The sequence below is a fragment of the Lates calcarifer genome, unplaced genomic scaffold (assembly GCF_001640805.2).
Source record: "Lates calcarifer isolate ASB-BC8 unplaced genomic scaffold, TLL_Latcal_v3 scaffold_58_123, whole genome shotgun sequence".
NCBI classification, from domain to species: domain Eukaryota; kingdom Metazoa; phylum Chordata; class Actinopteri; family Centropomidae; genus Lates; species Lates calcarifer.
Window position 1 is genome coordinate 172,493 of NW_026118169.1, and position 16,631 is coordinate 189,123.

General features: G+C 49.8%; 1 protein-coding gene and 1 long non-coding RNA gene across 2 annotated transcripts; one reads left to right on the forward strand and one right to left on the reverse strand.

Annotated features, from left to right (window-relative positions):
• Positions 1 to 65: 65 nt before the first annotated feature.
• On the reverse strand, positions 66 to 13,877 carry baz1a (bromodomain adjacent to zinc finger domain, 1A). Its single transcript, XM_018674809.2, is given in 33 exon segments — positions 66 to 1,458; positions 1,576 to 1,663; positions 1,741 to 1,937; positions 2,275 to 2,453; positions 2,531 to 2,671; positions 2,755 to 2,792; positions 2,794 to 2,973; positions 3,105 to 3,269; positions 4,081 to 4,163; positions 4,276 to 4,347; positions 4,457 to 4,608; positions 4,996 to 5,138; positions 5,226 to 5,356; positions 5,968 to 6,188; positions 6,276 to 6,514; positions 6,794 to 6,903; positions 7,036 to 7,109; positions 7,207 to 7,311; positions 7,489 to 7,654; positions 7,764 to 7,833; positions 7,835 to 8,011; positions 8,013 to 8,086; positions 8,215 to 8,346; positions 8,531 to 8,669; positions 8,875 to 8,970; positions 9,044 to 9,286; positions 9,630 to 9,752; positions 10,015 to 10,102; positions 10,385 to 10,486; positions 10,588 to 10,749; positions 11,693 to 11,971; positions 13,253 to 13,394; positions 13,717 to 13,877. Coding segments are annotated over 32 exon segments (4,458 nt in total). The 5' UTR covers positions 13,366 to 13,394; positions 13,717 to 13,877; the 3' UTR covers positions 66 to 1,282.
• Positions 13,878 to 14,187: 310 nt separating this feature from the next.
• On the forward strand, positions 14,188 to 14,999 carry LOC127142270 (uncharacterized). Its single transcript, XR_007812762.1, has 2 exons — positions 14,188 to 14,323; positions 14,456 to 14,999. It is a non-coding gene; the product is annotated as an uncharacterized LOC127142270 (long non-coding RNA).
• Positions 15,000 to 16,631: the final 1,632 nt, after the last annotated feature.

Sequence of the window (16,631 nt, forward strand, 5' to 3'; positions counted from 1 at the left end):
CTGGTTAAACTAGTGTGTGTGTGTGTGTGTGTGTGTGTGTGTGTGTGTAAATCAACAGGCAGCAGTTGGTTATAAAAAGTCCATTTATTTTTACATTAGAACAAACAGGTCAGAGAGCGTCAGGAGGCAGAGTGTCTATCAGTCATAAATAAAGACAACGCAGCGACGTCAACTAAATAAATACCCGGGGGGGGGGGGGGGGGGCTGCAGCGGCTCCAGTGTAGTATCTACAGCTGACCCCCCCCACCAACACACACACACATAGCAGAGGAAAACAACTGAAGAACAGCCAAACCATCAATCTAAAGCAGGAAAGGTCGCAGTAGTCAAAATAAAGAACTCCAGATCCACAGAGGCCTCAGCAGCTCAGGTCCAACAGGACCAGGTCTAAACATCACACACCTGCAGGCTGTGGAGCCACCAAACATCAAACTGAACTCTCTGAGTCAAACTGAGCATCGCTTTATTAATCTGATTCTCAAACTCTCAGGATGAATTTAATCTGAAGGGAGAGAAGAGCTTTCACTGTGAAAGCAGGATAAACTGAACTCTTCAAGTTTAATTTTTTTAATTTAATTCTCCAGTTCAGTTCAAAACAAACTTCTTTCACCTCCACTGTGATGAATATTAAGACAGTTTTGTTTCATTTCATTTAAACATGTAATGATGATTCAGTTTGTCGGAGTTCATTTTAACTTTGGCAGCTTCAGGCCTCCGTACACACTGATACACCTGGAGCTGCAGCAGCCGCTCTGCTTCAGTAAAACCAGCTGCACTGTTACAAAACACTTTCATTCAAATCAAAAATTTAGTCCCTGAGCAAACAAACGGCCTGATTTCATTCTTTTAATGGTCAGTGCTAAGCTGAAGTTTCTTTAGTGGTTTTTGCGTCTCTGGATCAAAGGAAACACGGGATGAAAACTGCCGGGACTCTACTGTTTCTACTGTCCTACAGCACCACAGGAATGTGTCTGTGCTACACGTCCGTCTGTCCACACAGACCGGAGGTAAATGCCCTGAACATCAGCAGGTCGGAGGAAATCTACACAACTTCTCTACGGTTCATCAACTCACAGATCAGGAGTCGAACTTTAACATGTAATGTTCAGCTTCATGACCTTTGACCCCTGATTCTGATTCTCTGGGGTCAGAGGTCATGAAGGAGCGACCCTGGAGTGTCAGTCCATCAGGAGGGAAACAATCGCAGCTTCTACGTCCCGCCCACACCCCTCCCCTGGACCAATCAGAGCGGGCGGTGGTGAGGTCAGAGGGTGCGTTTGGATCAGTGTCGGGAGCGTTTGGCGGGCGGGGCGGCGCCGCGCTCCGACAGGCCGAGTCTGCCGAGCTCCGAGCGGAAGAACTGCTGCAGGCGGTGACCGGCCTTCGCCTCGTTAGTGTGACGAGGGTTGTACTGAAGACAGTTGGAGAACATGAGCTCCACGTCGGAGATGAACTCACCTGGAGACAGAGACAGGAAACACATCATCATCATCATCAGGTGTCAGTCCTGTGACCTCTGACTTCAGCAGGAACAGGAACCAGAACGATCTAAACCTCACAACCCGGTTTCCTCACCTGCCGTCTGATATTCACAGTTGTTGACTTTCTCTCTGATGGTGCTGAGAGCGATCGGCTTCTTGATGATGTCATAGTAGTCAGGTACCTGCAGACGGACGGACAGGTGAGTCACAGACAGGTGTATGTTTTCAGTGTGTGTGTGTGCTGTACAGGTGTGTTCACCTGAGTCCTGGACACCAGCTTCATGAAGGGCCAGCTGTCCTCATGTCGGACCAGCTCCACAGTCAGCTGTTCGCAGGCCGACAGCTCGTGGACGCCGTGGTTCCTCCCTGAGGAGCGACGGCTGGAGGAGGAGGAGGAGGAGCAGGAGGAGGCGGGGGGGAGGACGGGTCTGGAGGGTTTAGGAGGGGGAGCAGCGTCTAGGGGAGGAGCAGAGGAGAGAGGTCACCGTTAACCTTTGACCTTCACTGGTTTATCTCACAGCAGCGTCTCAGAGACACAGGTGTTCGCTACCCTTTGGTTGTTTACCTGTCGACAGGTGTTCACTGTGCGTTGATTGGTTGTTCACCTGTCGACAGGTGTTCACTGTGCGTTGATTGGTTGTTCACCTGTCGACAGGTGTTCACTGTGCGTTGATTGGTTGTTCACCTGTCGACAGGTGTTCACTGTGCGTTGATTGTGTTACTGTGTTCACTGTGCGTTGATTGGTTGTTTACCTGTCGACAGGTGTTCACTGTGCGTTGATTGGTTGTTTACCTGTTGCTGGTCTCTTGCGGGACTCGCTCTGACCAGGTGAGGTTTTCGTGTTGCTGTTGGGTGCCAGGATCTCGTGGCTCAGGCGGGCGCTGTTCCGACTGCCGGAGCGGGGCGGAGCTTTGCCGGCGGATGCAGCATTGGCCTTTGATGTTGTGGGCGTGGCCTTTTTACCTGAGGACCTGTGATGGGAGGGGACAGAGTCAGTGAAGTGGACTCACAGCTGCAGTGAAACAGGATCAGGGAAACAGATACTGACTTGGAGGCTGAGGAGTTTTTCCCTGCTGAGGTGGAGGTGTTTGGGGGTGTGGCCTGTTGACCTTTGGGCGTGGCTCGTTGACCTTTGGGCGTGGTCTGTTGGCTCTTGCCTTTCGGGGGCGGGGCCTGGCTCTTCTTGGTGCTGCAGAGAACCAGAGGAACAGCTGTTGCTTCAGACTGATCTTCCTGATGCAACTGATCTGATCTGAATATTTCCTCACTCACCTCACGACCACTTCTTCCTCCTCCTCCTCCTCCTCCTGACTCCTCCTCTTCCTCTGACTCCTCCTCTTCCTCCTCTTCCTCTGACTCCTCCTCTTCCTCCTCATCATCCTCCTCTTGTTCCTCTTCCTCGTCGATAGAGGAGCGCTGACGGGACGGGACTCGGCTGGATCTCTGTTTGGGTCGACAGTCTGGACAGAACCAGTCGCCGTCTGGAACCGACTGAGACGAAGAGAAAGAACTGATGAATGAAGTGAAGGAGAGAAACTCTGCTGCTGTTTGTTGTTAGCATGCTGCTACAGACTGTGCAGTGTGAACAGATCGAGGTGTGAGGAGGTGGGTGGGGTCTGTACCTTGAGGCGGGGCCTCAGGCAGTGGGTGTGGTGTCCACGGTCGCAGCCGTCACACAGCAGCATGTTGTCGGCGTCTCCTTTGCGTCTGCAGATGCGACAGCGAGCGTTGAGGACGGAGCGAGACCAGAGGACGCTTCGCTCCAGACTGGACAAGTGGACGAACACCTGGACACACACATCAGCATTTTAATCCCACAGCTAACAGCTGTAATAAAAATAAAAACTTCAATAAAAACCAAACACTCAGTCCCACAGTGATGATGTGTTCCTGTAGTCCAACACTGAAGTTAGCTTCAGCCTGGTTCCTCCACAGGAAATAAACAGTGAGCAGCTAAAGTTTCTGATCCTTCAGGTTTAGTTGATCAGATCATCTTCACAGATGAACTCCACTGTTCTGATGTTTGAAGTAAGAAGCTAATGTTAGGCTATAAACCAACTACACCACGGTCACATGACGTCAACGTCTCCACCACTAAGCTTCCAACTGGTCATTTCATTTAGCTCTGAGCTCTTCTACAAAAGCCTTTCTTCTTAGAAAGTTAGTGAGAGTTTGAAAGAGCGTGAGTAGAAACACAACGAGGCTGTAAAGGTGGACTGGTGAGTAGATGGGTTTTCATGTTAACGTCCCCGACAACCTCTGTAGTCTCATTTAGACACTCGTTAGCAACCGCCTTTTTTAAGACACGTAAAAGCTTCAAACATCAGGAGTGGGGGATTTACTGACCCATTTTATGTCGGAGAATAAAACCTGAAAATGTCTTGAGCTTGTGTTAAAACCACAGACCTTATTTCAGACATTTAACCAGAAACACACTGACAACAGGAAGAGCTAACATGCTAACATGCTAACTGACTTCCTGGTTTCAGGATCAGTCCTGGAGGACTCTGCATTTGAGGTTCTTGTGATTGACAGTTCTGACAGCCAATCAGAGCAGAGCCTTCACTGTGGATGATCTATGTGTCGTGTTTTTCTGACCTGAGACAGACTGGAGCAGGACTGCAGAGACTCCCTCCATCGTTCCAACACCGTTTTAACGACGCGGCCGCTGTCGCTGCCGTCTGACACAGACACAGAGGTTAGTGTGATTTTAAAGGGGCTCGTGATGATGCAGCATCTTTACTTTTCATTTCCACATGTTGTTCATCGTGAGTCTTATCACTCAGGTCCTACCGTCACTGGCCTGGTCCTCGTCTTTCTTCTTGTTCTTCTTCGTCTTCTGGTCTTTCTTTGAGTCTTCCTCACCTGCAGGAAATCAGTTCACAGTTCAGACAGAACCACCCGCTCTGCTTACACACCCTCCCACACTTTTCCAGGCTGTTCCAGACCTTTCCAGGCCAGCAGAGAGACTCACCCAGCGGAGCTTTGAGGAAGCGTCTCTCGATGCCTTGCTCGATGTGAGCCAGAGCCTGAGCCAGGATTCGTACCGAGCTGCTGACCACCTGAGGAGTCCCGCTGCCACTGGTGCCGCAGGCCGCCACGCCGTCCGACTTCAGCTCCTGGAGTCTGACGCACATTTTACACAACGTGAAAAACACAACACTCACAAGTGATGTTTGCACAGAGAGAGAGCTCTGAGCAGAGCAGAGCCAACAGGGAGTCTGCAGCTCCCTCTGCTGGCAGTCAGTGAGAACTTCAGAGACACACTGTGACTGATGGGACTGGTTTGACAAAAGGTTTATTCAGATCCTGTGTTCTGTGTTTGAAAGATTAAAATACGTTTTGGAATCAAGTTCAAGTTTGTGGCTTCATTAAAATCTTTTCAAATTCATTTGTTTGTTAAAAAGGAAAAAATGAAATAAAAGTTTTTAATTTAACTGCTCTGCTTCTTCAGAGTTCACCAAATGAAACAAACAGCTCTGACTGAACCCTGGTCTACCTGAGTCTGCGTACCTGTCTCTGGCTCTCAGGTGGTTGGAGTCCACCTCCATCGCCTCCACTCGTCCGTTCATCCCTCCGTTTTCTCTGCCATCAGAACACAGCAGCTCGTAGTTTCCCGCTTCCAACGCAGAGCGCCACACCTGTCTGTCCATCACCTGGACACAGAGAGAGAGTGAGACAGGTGAGTGTGAGGTCACCTGTTGTATCTGGTCCTCTGTGATCATCAGCAGGTGAGAGCGAACCTTTAGAGTTCCCAGAGTTCCCTGGTGGATTCGGTCCTCAATGTCCAGCAGCAGGTCTCTGAGTCTGACCTCCATCAGAGTCTCAGCTGCAGCAGTGCATTCTGGGACGGATCGAGACGACTCTGGATCATCTGGAAAAACAGGACAGGTGTGTGACCACAGGTGTGCCAGAGGTCACAGTGATGTGATGTATGTATGTCACCTGTGTGTGTGTTACCTGTGTGTGTGTTTACCTGTGTGTGTGTTACCTGTGTGTGTGTTACCTGTGTGTGTGTTACCTGTGTGTGTGTTACCTGTGTGTGTTACCTGTATATTACCTGTGTGTGTTACCTGTGTGTGTTACCTGTGTGTGTTACCTGTGTGTGTGTTACCTGTGTGTGTGTTACCTGTGTGTGTTACCTGTGTGTGTTACCTGTGTGTGTTACCTGTGTGTGTTACCTGTGTGTGTTTACCTGTGTGTGTGTTACCTGTATATTACCTGTGTGTGTTACCTGTGTGTGTTACCTGTATATTACCTGTGTGTGTTACCTGTGTGTGTGTTACCTGTGTGTGTTACCTGTGTGTGTATTACCTGTGTGTGTTACCTGTGTGTGTTACCTGTGTGTGTTACCTGTGTGTGTTACCTGTATATTACCTGTGTGTGTTACCTGTGTGTGTTACCTGTGTGTGTTACCTGTGTGTATATTACCTGTGTGTGTTACCTGTATATTACCTGTGTGTGTGTTACCTGTGTGTGTGTTACCTGTGTGTCTGTATTTGCTGCTGTCACAGTTCTGCAGCAGCTGTTGCAGCCGGTCTCTCTCCTGAAGCAGCGCCTCCTTCAGGCCACTCTCTCTGTGACCTCGAGGGTTCAGAGCCTCGATCAGTTGATCCACCTCCTCCACTGAGCTGTAGAAAGACCATTGGTTGGGACGGTTGACGGGCGGGCCACAGGTGTGAATGGGGGCGGGGCTTGAGCCAGCGCTGTTCAGGAGGAAGGTTTTGTCAGAGCTTGTCAGTGCTCTGCAGGCAGCAGCTTCACAAACAGAACCAAAACAAACTGTGACCCACCTCCCCTCGGCCAGCTCCTCCTTGACGCCCTCCTTGTCCTCCATCTTGGTTGCGGCGTCCTGTGCGGGTTTGGGGCGCGGCTGCAGCATGTCCTCCGTCAGGCCGAAGCAGTCGTCCTCCACAAACAGGGCGGAGGCCGAGGGGAGGAGCCAGTATCTACGGTACAGCCGGTCTCTGCCCAGAGGCAGCAGACAGGTGCAGGCCGCCGCCTTCTGGAGACGCTCCTGCAGCTCTCGAACCTGCGGGGAGAGACGAACGGGTCGGTCAGACCACACACTCTGAACAAGCTCCTAACTGAATATCTCAGCTCTTTCTGAAACCAGTGAGGCTTCCTCTCTCACTTCTCTTTTTCCAGTTATTACACAACGACTGCAGCAGATGATCACATGATCAAACAGATTAGAATCCATTTTAAATCTCATGGTCTGTTTACAGCTCTGTCCCTCAGGTCTGCATCAGTCCACGTTAAAAACATGGAGTCTGAACTGAAATGTGTGTGATGTTGTTGAGTCTCTGACCTTCTCCTGCTCCTTCTCCTGCTCCTCTGCTGTCAGGCTGCTGGGGGGGCAGGGGGGGGGTCTGAGGTCAGAGGTCATCTGCTGCTGCTTCTCCCTCTGGTTGATTTTACCTGGAGGAGGAGGAGAGAGGAGGAGGAGAGAGGAGAGAGGAGAGAGGAGGAGGAGGAGGAGAGGAGGAGAACTGGTGACTCGGCTGAAAGGACTGAAACCAGTGTGGAGTTTTATTGTGAAACTTTCTTTACCTTTCATCTTCTTCCTGTTGGATGAAGAGTTTGGCTCCTCGTCTTCCTCAGTGTGTTGTTCTGCAGGAGTCTCACTACAGACACACACAACATGTTTACATCCTCACTGATCAGGTTATTGATCAGGTTATTGATCAGTGCAGAACAGATGTATAGACACTGTCCCTCTACCTGTTTGTGTGGACTCCTCCCTTCTCCTGCTCCTTCAGCTTCTCCTCCTTCTCCTTCAGCCTCTGCTCCTGCTCCCTGAGCTTCTCCTCTTTACGGAGACGAACCCTGAGGAGGAGGAGGAGGAGGAGGGGTCAATTTCAAGTTGAATTTGTTTTATTCTTCAGAAGGATACACCTGTGTGTACCTGTGTGTGTAGCGTACCTGTGTGTACCTGTGTGTGTAGCGTACCTGTGTGTACCTGTGTGTGTAGCGTACCTGTGTGTACCTGTGTGTGTAGCGTACCTGTGTGCGGCCTCCTCTCTCTCTCTGCGGTGTTGTTCTGCTCTGATCTCTCTCAGCTCCTGTCTGGCGGCTCTCTGCTCCTCCACGCCGTCCTCGATCAGATCTCTGCTCGACGCCAACGTCAGGAGTTTCCCCACCAGAGCCTGAAGGATCCTCAGCTTCTCCCCTGCACACAGATCAATAATAGATCAATAACTGATCCAATAACTGATCAATAACTGATCAACACACACATACAGTAAATACAGTATCTGATTGGTCGATCGGTTGCTGACCTGGCGTCAGGTCGTACACCGCCGTGCACGACAGCCTCTTCAGCAGCGCCGGCTCGGCCAATCGCAGCTCGAACGCAGGGGTCGTCCATCAGCGTGAACCCGCCCTGCTTCTGGTAGCGGAGCTTGGCGTTGCCGTGGTTACAGTCAGCGCCGGACGCCAGGATGTGCAGCCGCAGGATCTCGGAAAGCGTGCAGCTGTCCAGGTCCAGCTGCTTCAGACTGCAGCCCTGATGCAGCTGAGGCCACGCCAGCCGCCAACGACGCCACGGCGCTCAGAACCGACTGGGTGGGGTCAGAGTCGTCCTCCAGAGCCTCAGACAGGTCTGAACAAAAAAATAAAACATGTCTGTTTGACTTCTGTCTGACCAATCACAGCTCACCTCATCAGACCAGCTTCAGACCAGGTTCAGGTCTTCTCAGGTACAGAAAGGCAAACGAGTGGGAGTCTGACCTTCAGCCTGGTCTTTGGCCACCTCCTCCTGCTCCTCGTCCAGAGCCTGAAAGATGGCCGACAGGAAGAAGAACAGCAGCTCACACAGAGGACCTTCAGGATCAGAACCCACCAGGGCCTCCTCTAGAACCTCTGTGGAGAGACACATCATCTGTTAGAATCATTTAGATTATTAAAACCTGTCTGAACAAACAGAACCTCTGTTAGAACCATAAATAAAACAAGCTGAACTTCCAGAACCAACAGGTCTGTTAGAACAGCCACAGGGTTCTGGTCCAGTTCGTTCCAGCAGAGTGTGAAGACATGTTGTTCTCACCCAGAGAGATTCCATCAGGGAACTCGTCCTTCAGGTCGAACACCTCCCCGAAGGCCCTCAGGAACTCCAGAACCATCAGAGCTTCTCCAAAGAGCTCTGCTGGGAGACGGGTTCTGACAGGAACCGGACTGGGCAGCTCCTGCAAGAACCAACAGATCCAGGTTGATAAATAATGTTCTGGATCAGAACATTGCAGCAACGAGCTGAGGTTGTTTTGACCCTGACTGTTATTTATTCTTTAATAAACTTTAACACAGTCAAAGCCTCCATGTTTGTTACCATGACAACGTGATCTGCTCTGGATACATTGATCACTTGAGTTTACAGGCGGTGCGTTCACTGACCTTCAGGTCTTCACACTCCATGTCCTCTCTGGGTTTGTTCCACAGTTTCAGTCGTTCAGCGTATTTCTTCTTCTCCTCCTTCAGCTTCTCTCGCTCCTGTGAAGGTTTCATCGTGTTAAACGTCAGATCTCATCTTTACGTTCAGACTCAGGACGATCGGAAAACTCACCCTCTCCTTCTCCAGCTTCCTGCGCTCCTTCTCCTCTCTCCTCCTCTGCTTCTCCTCCTCAAACCTCCTCCTCTGCTCCTCCTTCATCTTCTCCTTGTCCTCCCTCTCCCTCCTCTTGGCCTCCTGTGCCTCCTCCTTCTCCTTCTTCAGTCGCGCTTTGTCCTGAGCGGCGGCGGCCATCTCCTCCCTCTGCTGCAGCAGCTTCAGCTTCTCCTCCGCCGCCTTGAGCAGCGACGAGCTCGCCTGAACACAGGAGGCCGGATTTTACTGATCAGATATTGAACTGATCGAGACGCTGCACGTTAATCAATACGTTTGAGACGGAGTCAGTTAAGCTTCCACCTGCCTCCTGTCTTTATGCTAAGCTACGCTAACCACAGGAAACTGAAACTGAAGTTTATTGTCAGACAGTTTCAGGTTTGACCTCTTCACCTCTGTTCCAGCAGACAGCAGTGAGGAGGTCAAAGGTCAGCCTGTACACCACATGTTTCAGACTCAACAAATGTAACGAGCTTCTGACGGAGCCTGTTCAGAGGAGCTGCTCACAGCTGGAATAAAAAGTCATTCAATCCCAGCTGTCACTCACCTGTCCAGGTGAGCCCCGCCCTCCTCCTTTAGAGGGGGGGCTGAAGGGGAACAGGGGGGGCTCGTCAGGGAAGAACTGAGAGAAGGTCTGTTCAGACAGACGGTACTTCATCACTGTGGAGGGCTGAGACACAGACAGATCGTTATCCAACCACAGACTGTGTTCAAATCCATCAACTTTATTTAACCTTCACATCAGTGACACTTTCAGTCTTTACTGCTCTTTCACTGCATTTAACTCCATGAAACCAGGAGCAGTCGTCAGCTACAACACTGGACCTTCACCTGGGTTTAACTGACAGCTCTTTGTGCTCATTATTAATTATGAACTTCATCACTCTGAAGCTCCTCTGAGTGATGGCGTGCTGGTGTTCAGGTGTTCTCACCTTGACTGCGATGGTCCCGTTCACAGGTTCACAGTGTTGTTTGAAGAGCAGCTTCAGTCTCTCTCTGGACAGAGTCGTCTTCCTACGACTGAACAGACAAACCTGTTATTCACCTTGAACCTCAGCTCTAAGGTCTGAGGACAGACAGAACCAGGCCTTTACTTTGAAGGGCTTGCAGTAGAGACAGGCCTTTATTTTTTTACTTCCTCCTAACTTCCTGTGTTTTCCTGTCGTTCAGCTGCAGACGTTCCACTTCCTGATCAGACCTCATCACGTGTCAGGACACGTGTGATTCGTCCTGATGTGATCAGCTGGTGAAATGTGTTACTAACAGACAGAGGCAGTGAGAGCGAGGTCCAGGTGAACTCACCTGATCTGATTGGCTTTGACAGTGAACGCCTCGCTGTGTTGGTCCTTCATCATCCTCACTGTGTATCTAAACACTGACGGACTCAGAGGCTTCTTCTTCTTCCTGCTGACACACACACACACACACACACAGAATAACCTCAGACAGGAAACGATCACCTGCACCCTCTGACCTGACAGCCAGATGACCTTTGACCTACTGACCCGTTGACCTGCGCCGTGGGACTCTGGAAGGCGTCGCTCTCGTCGTCGCTGTCGCTGATGACGATGGTGTCGCCGTCGGCCGGCTTGATGTGGCCGTTAGCAGCCGGCGCTCCGTTAGCGCTGGAGTGAGGAGAATGAACCTGCAGGATCTCACACACATGTCTACGACACACACACACACACACACACACACACACACAGAGTTAAAGTGGAGTATTCTGCTCTGAGCCTCTCAGCTCAGGTGTCAGGTGAGTTGTGCTGTTTGAAACTGAGCTGGGAACAAGACGCCAGCTTCACGTCTGCAGTGTTTCTGCTCTTGTGAAGGTGCTGTTACAGGACTCTGCAGAGGGCTTTTAATTTGAAATGACGGTCACAGGAAGTGGAGACAGCGGTAACACTCAGTTGAAGTGACAGAGAAAGAAGAATAACTACTGATCCTCACTCTGCCAGGACAAATCCTCTGAAGGTGGACTCGGACTCTAACGTGACCCCAGACAGATCTGAGGTTAGAAGGTGATTTCACCCAACCCTCTCTCCAAAAACTCAATCAGACCCTGAACAGCTCCAGTTGAATCTCAGGTCAGAGCTGACTCTCACTGATGTTATTAGCACATGTCAGAGCTAGCCATGGTGCTAGCAAGTCTAGCCAGCTAAGCTAACGTGGCTACAGTCTGGAGGTAACATCTGTGAGGAGGATCTGACAGTGAGGGAGCTCAGTTTGGATCAGAGTCCTGTTGTCTTTAGCCTAAACCCTAACCAGGCCTCTGTTTCCTCTGAGCTTTATTCTGAAAGGACGTCAGAGATGACGATATCCTCAGGAAGTGAGGTCACACTGAGTCACAACAACATGAGTTTCAGGCCTGACTCAGAACCAGGAGGATTCTTCAGAGCAGGTGTAGCTTCTGGACTTCCTGATGTGCTGCTTGGTATGTTTCATTCTGTGTAGTTAATCAGAACGGACTCAGATCGATCTCAGGCCAACACCAGCCTGACTCAGTCCTTAGTGACGTGTGGAGGTGAATACGAGCTGTTAGCATCAGGACGGATAATGAACTAAACTCAATCTAAACATATCTCCTCAGCCCTGACCCCTCCCCGTCTGTACCTGGCTCCGTTGCGTCCCGTGACGTCCACCGTCTCCCCGGGGAAGAACCGGTCTTTGACGAAGGCGTAGACGTCCTCGCAGAGCTCGGTCAGCCTGCAGCGGCGGCTCAGAGCAGCCAGGTGGAGCAGAGGCGCCACCAGACACTGAGGGAAACTCTGGAGACTCTGCTTCGCCCGCCGCTCGCTCTCCACCGCCTCCAGGTACGTCAGGCCCGCTCGACCCGTCAGAGCACAGCTCCACACCAGACTGTTACAGAGGATGGTCCTCTCAAAGAACTCACTGTGGAGGAGGAGGAAACTTTACAGTCAGTCTGAACACATGAAGCACGTCTCAGTCAGGAAACACTGCTCTGTACGAGGAGAGAAACCTCCTCAGCTCTGCCTTAGAAAACACAAAGCTCTGAAAGAAACTACTCATGATAAAAGTTTACCATCAACTTTTTACAAACAGAACAAGAATAAATCTCTGGTCAACAGGAGGCGAAGCTGCAATGACTCATCTATAAAGTGATTAATCAGCTGAGATTTTGATAACTGATCAGCAGGTGTAAGGTACTGTGACGATAAAACTGAACATCACAGAACAAAACATGTGAAGACGACCACTGTTCCTACATCAACATTAAGCAGGTTTTTTCTCCACTGCTCTCAGTAAACCATATCAGCATCAAACACACCAACGACTCCAAACCAGAGAAAGCTCCTCTGCTGCAGAGTCTGATGATTCACTTCTTCTTCTAAACATCACTGTGTCCATCACTACAGACGACCAACAACAAGCACTGTGGACTGTTGTTGTTGTTGTTGTTGTGTTGTTGTTGTTGTGTTTGTGTGTATCTGAGGACAGAGTTCAGTGACAGTGTAACTGAGTCAGTCAGGTTGGAGGATCATCAAGAGTCAGGACAGACGGACACGTCTCTGTTTCCTGTTCCTGTTTCCAGTGAATAAACTCCAGTTGTTGTGATAAACATGGAGCAAAGCTCAGCTCAGGTTGGATTTAAAGTTAAAGGAGCTCCGGTCACAGTCTGAGCTGATCAGCTGATCACTTTGATTGATGTCACGTCACAAACTGATCACTTCCTGTCTGCTGTTGAACTGTTAAACTCGCCCTCGCCCCCTGTCCTGTTAAAACCGGTGGATCTGCCCTTTAGATCACCTGAGCAGGTGCGTTAAACAGCGCAGGCCTGTTGTTACGGAGCTAACGGCTAACACACGCAGAGCTAACCGCCGGCTAACAGCCGCTAATCCACTTTAGCTCACTTAGCTAGCCGAGTTAGCCAACGTTACACCTGCCCCGGGGTGTACATCCCCCCTCTAACACCAGCCAGGTGTTTGAACCTGTGTGCTACCTGCGAACACGGAGTTTGACGCGTTTCAGAAGCGACACAAGTTTCACTTTTCCTCCTCAGTAAAGTTGCTTTTGTTGATCTTGTCTGGAAGTTTGCCAGCGGACCAACTGTCAGTCAGGACATCATTCAAACTTCACTCCGCCGGCTCTAACGGCTCTTTAACCCGGTCCACCGGTCACACAGGTGACCCAGCTGACCCGGGACATACTTACTCATAGGTCCTGAAGATTTCGTGAGTGATTTTACAGAGGAAGACCTCCTCGTCCGGCCGCAGGTCCGCCGGAGGTCTCTGTCGGATGAAGGCTTTTCTGTGGAGAAGCGGCATCTCTCAGCTCCGCTTCCACCGGCCGCACTCTGACGGGAAAAAGGAGGGAAACCGGGTCAACAAAGACCGAATATCACACACGGACTCCACCAGGACACATCAAACTCAAACCCCAGACCGAAACCCGCGTCCTGCACTGAAAGTAACGGCGGAGAAACCGAGCAGGAGCGGGGAGGAGGAGAGCGGGTCTTTTGTTAGACGCGCTGATAATCTGCCCACATGGAAGCGTGCTCCTCAGTCTGAGCCCGCACATTCAAACTCTCTGACCCCACAACCACGACCCAAACCCCGGGAACACAGCCACACACACCCGCTACGACACACCCGGAACGGCTTTCTGTCGGTCCTTACCGAGTTGTGTAACGATGAACAGATAATCCGCGGTACAAACTGGAGAAGAAGTCCCCGGGCTGAAAGCTCCTCACAGGCGGCTTGTTGACCAAGTTTTCATCCACTTCACGGACCGAGCCCGAGCTGGGAAATTTCATGTCTCCGTTAGTTCGTCGGTTTGAGTGAAACCAGCGGAACTCTGAGGACAGGCGGGATTTATAATGTCAGTCACACCTGGTCCGGGTTCTGGACTAAACTGAGACACAGAACCAACTGAGACTAATAATAATAACAACGATATGAATGACAGTAACTACTGAAACTATCTCACCCTCAGCTCACGGTCTGACGTTAGAAATATAAGAAGTCTTCGTGGACATCTTCAGACGTCCTCAGTCAGTTTACTGAAGTGTTTCACTTCGTCTGCTTGTTTCAGTGAAATCAACAGAAAACGAACAGGTGATTTATGGAGGCCTGTTTCCACCACAGTGAGGACGACAGGGTTCGGTTGTAAAGTTCTGTTGGTCTGAGTGTGAAGAAGTGAAAACCTCAGTCCGGTCTGAGACTTTCATTATCAATTCCTCTGAATGTTTCTCTGCTAATGAATAAAATGTCAGAGAAGCGCCAGGTGAGGTCCAGGTGAACATGTTCAGGTGCTGAGTTCACTGTCACAGGAAAATCTGATGTTGTCCATTAATTAACGAACTAATCACCTCTGGTTCGGTTTGTTTATCTTCCCGGTTTGTTTGCTTGTTTACAGCTGTTGTGAGTCTACTGAACGCACCACGACTGATGAATATTTGGGCGGGACTTCGCCGCCGTCCGCGGCTGTCGGTTGGTCGGCCGTCCCGCCACTCCTCCGCCCTCAGCCAATGGTTGCCCCGGAAACGGCCCCGGCTGCTGCGCCGCGAGAGAAGAAGCCGAAGCGCGGTGATGAAACGGAGCGGTGACGTCAGAGGAGCATACGGCAGGAAGCAGTGACGCAGAGCGAGTGACGGCCGGAGGTGGTGCGTCATCAGAGAGAAGCACACAGCTGCTGACTGATGTGTTAGGCCCGGAGGAGTGTTTTCAAAGTAAAAGCCCAGAACGGTTTTTGTTTCTCAGTGAACTACAGGAAGAGACCAGGATCTGCTGTGACCCCCCTTTAAACCAGCTCCAGGTCTCTGTAGTCACGATCAGGTTTTAGGAGTACCTGGTTACGATCTGCTTTAATGATAACATGACATGTAAAGACCTGATCCAGGTGCCCTCCTCCAGGGATCAGGTCTTACTGAGGGTCCTGGTCTTAAGCCCCAGAGGAAGTACATGATTTAAGGGATAAAAACACAGGTTTATCAGACTCTGACAGAAATCCACCAACCATCTGTTCACCTGCTCCACCTGTACTCAGGTGAGTGAATACAGAGGCTGAAAACCTCTGATTAAAGTTTAAACATGTGCTAACTGGTTTATGACACACTGTTATAAATTATTATAAATGGTTATAAACCATTAAACCATTAAATAAGAACTGGTTTTCCAGGTGTGAGTCATTTTATCAAACATAATAAAACACAGAGAAGCTGCAGCTGATTCTGATGAAAACAGACAAATCTGTTTCATTATTTCACAAATAATCAAGAAAATATGTGAAAATGAATCAAACAGAAAAAGAATCTTTAGTTGCAGCTGCAGACCACCACAGTCCAGACCAGACCAAGAGTCAGACCACATGAAACCAGTCTAGACTATTTCAATCCAAATCAGGAATCCAGTTGGTTTAAACCAGACCAGTACAGTCCAAACCAGTACAGATCACTTCAGACCAGCTCTGGAATCAAACCAGTTTCTGACCGGTCCAGACCAGTTCACAGGACCCTGTACAGGTGGATCTGTCTGAGGGCATCAGGGTCTGTGTCTCTGCCCAGGTACACATCATAGTCCACAGGAAGTTCCTCCACCCAGCCGGGCTGCAGCGCCTCCTGCTGGACACAGGTTAATTCCATCAGAATCTGAGGAAAGGAACAGACTGCAACTCCCAATGTGCATTTCACTAGAACCACCCAATCACAGAGCTTTCACTTTGAACGCCTCCTCTCCTGGACAGGTTCATGTTCTGACCTCCGGTCAGCTCCAAATACTACATTACCCATGAGCCTCAGCTGCTGTTTCCATGGAGAAGAAGTCAGTCAAGTCAATTAAAATACTTTGTTGATGCAGAGATGAAAAATCAACTGATTAAAGCTGCAGATATCTGCTCTGCTGTTTGTCGGTGAAATGCACTGTGGGAGTCGTAGTTTTTTATGTCCACAGGATTCTTGTTGTTGTGTGGTGTTGTGTTGTTGTTGTTGTGTTGTTGTTGTGGTGTGTTGTGTTGTGTTGTGTTGTTGTGGTGTGTTGTTGTTGTTGTGTGTGTTGTTGTTGTTGTTGTGGTGTGTTGTTGTTGTGTTGTTGTTGTGTTGTTGTTGTTGTTTGTTGTTGTGTTGTTGTTGTTGTGTTGTGTTGTTGTGGTGTGTTGTTGTGTTGTGTTGTGTGTGTGGTGTTGTTGTGTTGTTGTGTTGTTGTTGTGTTGTGGTTGTGTTGTTGTGTTGTGTTGTTGTGTTGTGTTGTTGTGGTGTGTTGTGTTGTGTTGTTGTGTGGTGTGTTGTGTTGTGTGTTGTGGTGTGTGTTGTTGTGTTGTTGTGTTGTTGTTGTTGTGTTGTGTTGTTGTGTTGTTGTTGTTGTGTTGTTGTTGTGTGTTGTGTTGTTGTGTTGTTGTGTTGTGTGTGTTGTTGTGTGTTGTGTTGTTGTGTTGTGTGTTGTGTTGTGTTGTTGTGTTGTTGTTTGTGTTGTGTGTGTGTTGTGTTGTGTTGTTGTGTTGTTGTTTGTTGTGTTGTGTTGTTGTGTTGTTGTGTTGTGTGTTGTGTTGTTGTGTTGTCGTGTTTGTGTGTGTTGTTGTGTTGTTGTATTGTGTGTTG